Below are 6,000 nucleotides of genomic sequence, written 5' to 3'. Positions count from 1 at the left end.
TACTGGACTTTCGCCAGACATATCGTTTGGTGTTGAGGCCAAATAATTCAATTTTAGTCTCATCTGCCTCACAATCTTCAGGTGCGTTTTGGCAAAGCTCAGGCTGCATGTGGCATTTCTTGAGAAGTGGCTTTTTTTTTCTTGCAATCCTCCCATACAAGCCACATTTGTGGAGAATTTGTGATATTGTTGTCACATGCACACAATGACCAATCTTTGTCATAAATGCTGTAGGCCTCTTGGCAGCCTCTCTGACAGTTTCCTCCTGGCTCTTTCATCCAGCTTGGAGCTACGTCCTGATCCAGGGAGGGTCTGTGTTGTACCAAATACCTTCCACTTCTTAATAATAGACTTCACTGTGCTTCTAGGCATTGATAAAGCCAAAAAAATGTTTGTCCCCATCTCCTGATTTGTGCCTGTCCACAGCTTTATCATGGAGATCTTGGCTGCGTTTACACTTGGCATTAACATGCTATCACCATGATCCGATAAAGCAGATCGGATCATCAGTCAATCAGGACACGGCGCGTTTACACTTGGCAACATCATCTGGATAACCGATCGGATCTGTCTTTCCCGTGCAATATTTAAATAAGTCTGCAGAGAATGGCCTGGTGCAAAATCAACCTGAAGTGTTGGGTTTTCTTTTGAAAAGCATTTTCAGTCGCGGGACATTTTACAAATCAAAATAAATGTACGAGTCTCACTAGCGCTCTGTTCTTCCGACAGATCAGGAGAGAGGGGGCGGCGTTTTGCGTGATGTCGACCTGCGAATGCAGACACGATGGCTAGATTGCGTTTACATTACACTGAGATCCGATCACAATGCGTCCTCGACTACCTCTGGAGCAGGACACGCTGATCGGATAACATTCTGATCAGAAGCGCGTTTACACTTGGCTTTTCAATGTGTATGTGGACAACATCCGGATACAGGTCGGATGTTAATGCCAAGTGTAAACGCAGCCCTTATGACAGTGCCTTGCCACCCATAGTTGATTGTTTGCTTCAGTTGCACTGCCAAGGACTGTAATGCTCCAGGAAAGCTCTTTTCATGCTGAGCTGATCAAAATGACCACAGCTGATCACAGTTGAAAGTCAAATGGATTTGTGTGCCATTGAGAAGGTGATTAGCTACCTGATTGAATTTAGAGGAGGGTGATCCTTTTTCCAACTCAGTAATTCTGTTTTTTTTTTCTGACATGTTGACATCTTTCACTTGGATGTTATAAGTTGCACTGAGTAAATACAGCTGGATAAAACAAAAACTGCGTCCGTCTTCATTTCAGGCTGCAAAGCAACAAAATGTGATAATTTTAAAGGGGGGTGATTATTTTCTATACCCACTGTATGTGCTTTCCATACATAATTTTGTGGCGAAAACATGGAAATAATTTGTCGTTTTTATCTTGTTGTTTACTATATTTATTTGCTTGGTCAAGTGTCGTTATGGGTTTTGGTTATTTTGCTGTTTTAGGCTGTAAGGACATTTGAAATAACTGAAATCAATTGGTGAAGTGATCTGGACATGTTATGCATTCAAGACCTGCCTGGAACTACACTTTAGCCTCGGGTTTCCCTGAAAATAATTGCACCCCTTAGAACATTCGTCAGCCAACCAGATTCAAGCGTTCAACAGCCCTGTAGTGTAAAGTATATTTAATATTGCAATTGTTTTTAATGTTTCTATGAAGTAAGGACAAGTGGCACATGCACATTCTCCCTTTAAACATGATATATTCATTATTAGTATATGAAAGCTGTTCTCTCTAAGGATCTGTCTTTCTCTGCTCTAGCCTTCCAGTGGAGAGATGAGAGAAGGCTGGGTGAAGATCGACACCATCGCAGCAGACAAGAGTTTCAGTCGTGTGGAGCCAAGTCTACCACACCAGTACAAATCTGAGAACGCACGGCGCATCAACATCAAAACCCGCAGTTTTGCTCCTCTCACACGCAAAGGGTACAATGAACTTTTGCCTTTTCCCTGTCTCCCCAAAACCCCTGATGACTGATGGTCACTGTGTGCAGATGAAATGAGGATCCCTCTGAATGTGAGGATCAGGCAATTCGGCTGAGTAAATATCAACCACAGTGTTAATATTTACCTTGATATGGGTTGAATATGAAAACAAACAACAGTTATTAGTCTGTGTGGTCTCAACAGATGTTTTGCTGACTGCTAAGCCTGTCGCCTATCTCTTTTCATTACTCTCTTTTTGTCTTTTTTATTTTTTCTCTCTTTTTTTCAGGTTTGTTTTAGCAATAGTAGACAGCGGAGCTTGCGTGTCACTTATGGGTGCTTCCATATTTTATCGTCGCTGTCCAGCAATCAGTCGTTTCCTGGCCTTCTACCCAGCCACGCCCTCTGGGGCGGAGCCAACGTCTCTAGTTCCGGTGACTGGGACCTGTGTACCCCATAGCCAATCACAGGGTGGGACTGCACCAAGAATGCACTGTAACACTGAAGGCGAATGGCTGGTGCCTGTTGGAGGATGCACGTGTGATGCGGGATATGAGCCCAATTATAATGACTCGGCCTGTTTAGGTGAGTCAGTAAAACATGTATTCTAATGGTGGGAATTTTAATTCATCTCAGTGATTCAAATTTTTTGTATCTAATCACCAAAAAGACTTGTTCAGATTTGTTCACTGAATAATTCAGTGACAGGATGTGAGCCTAGTCGTAATAGCTTGGCTTGGTTAGGTGAGTTAGCAAAACATGTTGTATTATGATGGGGATTTTGATAAATACAAGTGACTCAAATGTTTTTTTTTATCTATTTATTACAAATATTTGTTCAGATTCATTAACTGATTCATTCATTGACATAATATGAGCCCAGTAATAAAGTCATTTTTAAATCAACAAAACCTGTAGTTTAATAGTGGGAATTTTGATTCATCTTAGTGACTCAAATCTTTTGAATCCATTTGCCAAAAAGATCTGTTCACTGATTCAGTCAGAACAGGATATGAGCTCATTCATAATGGCTCAACATGTTTAGGTGAGTAAACAAACATGTATTCTAATGGTGTGGATGTTGATTCATCTCAGTGACTCAAATCTTTGAAACCATTCACCAAAAAGATTTGTTCAGATTTATTCACTCATTCAGTGACTATTTCTGCAGGTTACATCGTAACATCAGTAGGTGGTGACAAATCTATTTATTTTTTTATTTTTTTATGAGTGAGTCATTTCTGAATCTGAATTTAAAAAAATACTGAAGGATACTGAATCAAAAACAAAACAAAAAAAATGTTCACGATCGAAGCAAAGTCTTTATTAATTTTCTTACAATACTAGTACGAGACTCTAGGAAGAGTCTTTAAGCGTTATAAGCTTTTACCCAACAAATGACTACAAAAATTATTTTCAAATGTAACCAATTTAACCATTGAATTCTATAAAATTCTTATACAAGTGCTTTTTATGTCTTTATGTTAATCTCTACATGATTATTTGTACATATATTTGTACTGACAGTAATTTATTTGTTCTATCACATTACTATTTAGGTGATTTGATAAAAGCTGAAAGGTAACAATCAAAAGTGACTAGACAAAGCACCTAACAATTTACACTGTTCATTATACATTCACCTAGTTTAGCTTAATGTTTAAAAAAAATTTACATGTTATTTGTCAACAACTTACATACAGTCAGTGTGCTTATTTGTAGTGATTTTATTTCAGTGCAGTTTGTTTAGCTTTAATATTATGTCATTATTGGTGGAGCCCATTTACACGATCTTACCTGGGACCCCACAAACCCACAGGCTGGTCCTGAGCTCATCACATTTACATGATCCTCTAACGTTTGACAAATACTTCTAACCAGCAACCCACTTTCACTCACCTTATCATTTCATTGTGCGTGCGTCATTGTTGTGTCAGTTATCTTTGAATCAGAACTCTGCGGGCTTCCTGTCATGGTAATTATAAATGAAATTTGATGGACAGAAAATGACACACGGTGTATTCAGGCAAGCGAGAAGGCGCCGTAAACACAGATCTAATTAAAGACACAATATTGCATGTACTGTTTTGTGATTGTAAGTTACAAATTTGTCTCCACGAGTTAGCTAATGACTGTCCTCATTTGGAAAAATATTAGTTAAATAATATTTCTTAATAGGGAAACTAATAATGTTTTCTGTTACGGTTATGCTAGGGAAGTAAAAATTCAATACTTGACTAAACAATAATTGATCAAAAGTGAGAGTAAAAACTTTTATACTGATATATACATTTTCTTGATAAATGCTTTTTCTAAATTATTTTAAACTTTTTTTTATTTTATTTTTTTTTTTATTAATTAATTTTAGTAATTAGCTTTATATATAAACAATAAACATATTTGTGGTCAGGTTGTGATTCAGTTGTTAACTACATTGTGGCAACCAGTACCTGTGTGCATGTCTTTATTTTTCTTGTCTCTTTGTCAGCGTTATTGTGCATCTCTGTGGGTATTTTGTTGACATGTCTTTTCAGTATTATTTTTTTTTTTTATTATTATTGTCTGTTGGCTGACAGAGGAGAAACTAAAAGAGAGAGAATGTTTTTTCATCAAGTTAATTTTTCTGTCTATCCGAGCAATGGTGGGAATGAGGTCAGAGAGGAGGAGAGATAGAGATGAAACAGAAGTGGAGGAGAGCTGAAAGGGGTTAAACTCTGGGGGCGATGCGAGTAAATCAGACAAGAAGTTTTGGGATATCTTGAAGACGAAAGTAGAGTGGTGGGGAGACGGAGAGAGAGTGGGATAAGAGAGGGATGTGACACATTTAGGTCACACTGATGTAATGGCCATTCAGCTGAACAAGTGACTGAAACCACAGGGAAGAGGAGGGGAAGGACATAGTAGTGGACACGAGTTAAAGACTGGAGCACTGAGATAGCAGAAATCATACAGAACATGCTAGATGGACAGATGGAGTCGTGTGTGGAACAAGTTTTATATTGAGCGCAACAGTGTTATGATGTGTTATGTGATGTATTTTCTTGAGTGCAGGTATTTCATATTTCATTCACATTTAAATTTGACGATGTCACATTTAGCAGGAAACTGATTTGAACTTCTCTAATATTTTGCTGTATTGAGCTTGGCAACTGAAGTGACAAGAATGTGTATTGTGATTTATGACCAGTGAGAGACAACAGTGACTCTGCCCTGTGCCTGGCCCTGTGAAACTATGTTTTAACATCTATCAACTAAGGCTGAAAAACGATTAATTGTGATTAATCGGTTCAAAATGAAAGTTTATGTTTACATACTATACGGTATGTGTGTGTGTGTACTGTGTATGTATATATATATATATATATATATATATATATAATTATTATTTTATTCAATTTTTTTTTAATTTCACTAAACTTTAAGCAGTAGAAATTACTTTAGTATAAACTACAGATTTTAATTAGAATTTGTATTAGAATTTCCTTTAAGCATAAACCTCACACCTTTTTATTAACTTATTTTATATTTTTATTTTTACCTATGATGCATCTTTGCTGTCTGGTCAAGAGTAGCTTTCTCAAACTGTTTTTACAATTGCCAAAATTAATAAATATCTTAATTAAACCTGCTAAAAAAAATTATTATTGCTAAAAAAAATGAAGATGGTTTTTTTCCTTAAATAAATAAAAAAAATTAAACACTAAAATCTAAAATAAGTCTTTTAAATGCTACAAGTGAATTTGGGTATCACGTTGTAATGTTCAGTATGAAAATGGATAATACATTGGAGATCTGCTAAAGATTTAATTTAATAGTGTTATTAAAATAGTGTTTTTCAAGATTAAGTAAATGTTAGATGATGACAAATGCAATCTGAACACGTCAGGATCACATTTAAAAAAAAAAAAAAAAAAAAAACTTAAATGAGCATTCAATAAGCATCTACTGATACAGATAAATTGAAAGAAAAATTGTATAAATATTTTCTGGCCATATGTGTAGATATTAGATAGCAGAATTGAGACTAGTATGAGCGAGTT

The 6,000-nt window shown here is 36.4% G+C and overlaps 1 protein-coding gene across 2 annotated transcripts in view; it reads left to right on the top strand.

Annotated features, from left to right (window-relative positions):
• The window catches only part of LOC107744289 (ephrin type-B receptor 5-like), a 54,756-nt gene that overhangs the window by 30,403 nt on the left and 18,353 nt on the right, over nucleotides 1-6,000 (top strand). For both annotated transcript variants that reach the window (XM_016557844.1, XM_016557846.1), the window contains exons 4-5: nucleotides 1,797-1,960; nucleotides 2,250-2,545. In XM_016557844.1, the coding sequence (XP_016413330.1) occupies nucleotides 1,797-1,960; nucleotides 2,250-2,545 (460 nt within the window). The remainder of the gene's footprint in view (nucleotides 1-1,796; nucleotides 1,961-2,249; nucleotides 2,546-6,000) is intronic.

This window comes from Sinocyclocheilus rhinocerous, unplaced genomic scaffold (assembly GCF_001515625.1).
Source record: "Sinocyclocheilus rhinocerous isolate Xijiao unplaced genomic scaffold, SAMN03320098_v1.1 scaffold137, whole genome shotgun sequence".
Taxonomy (NCBI): Eukaryota; Metazoa; Chordata; class Actinopteri; order Cypriniformes; family Cyprinidae; genus Sinocyclocheilus; species Sinocyclocheilus rhinocerous.
The sequence above is the reverse complement of the archived record's forward strand: the minus strand, read 5'-3'. Positions and strand labels throughout refer to the sequence as shown.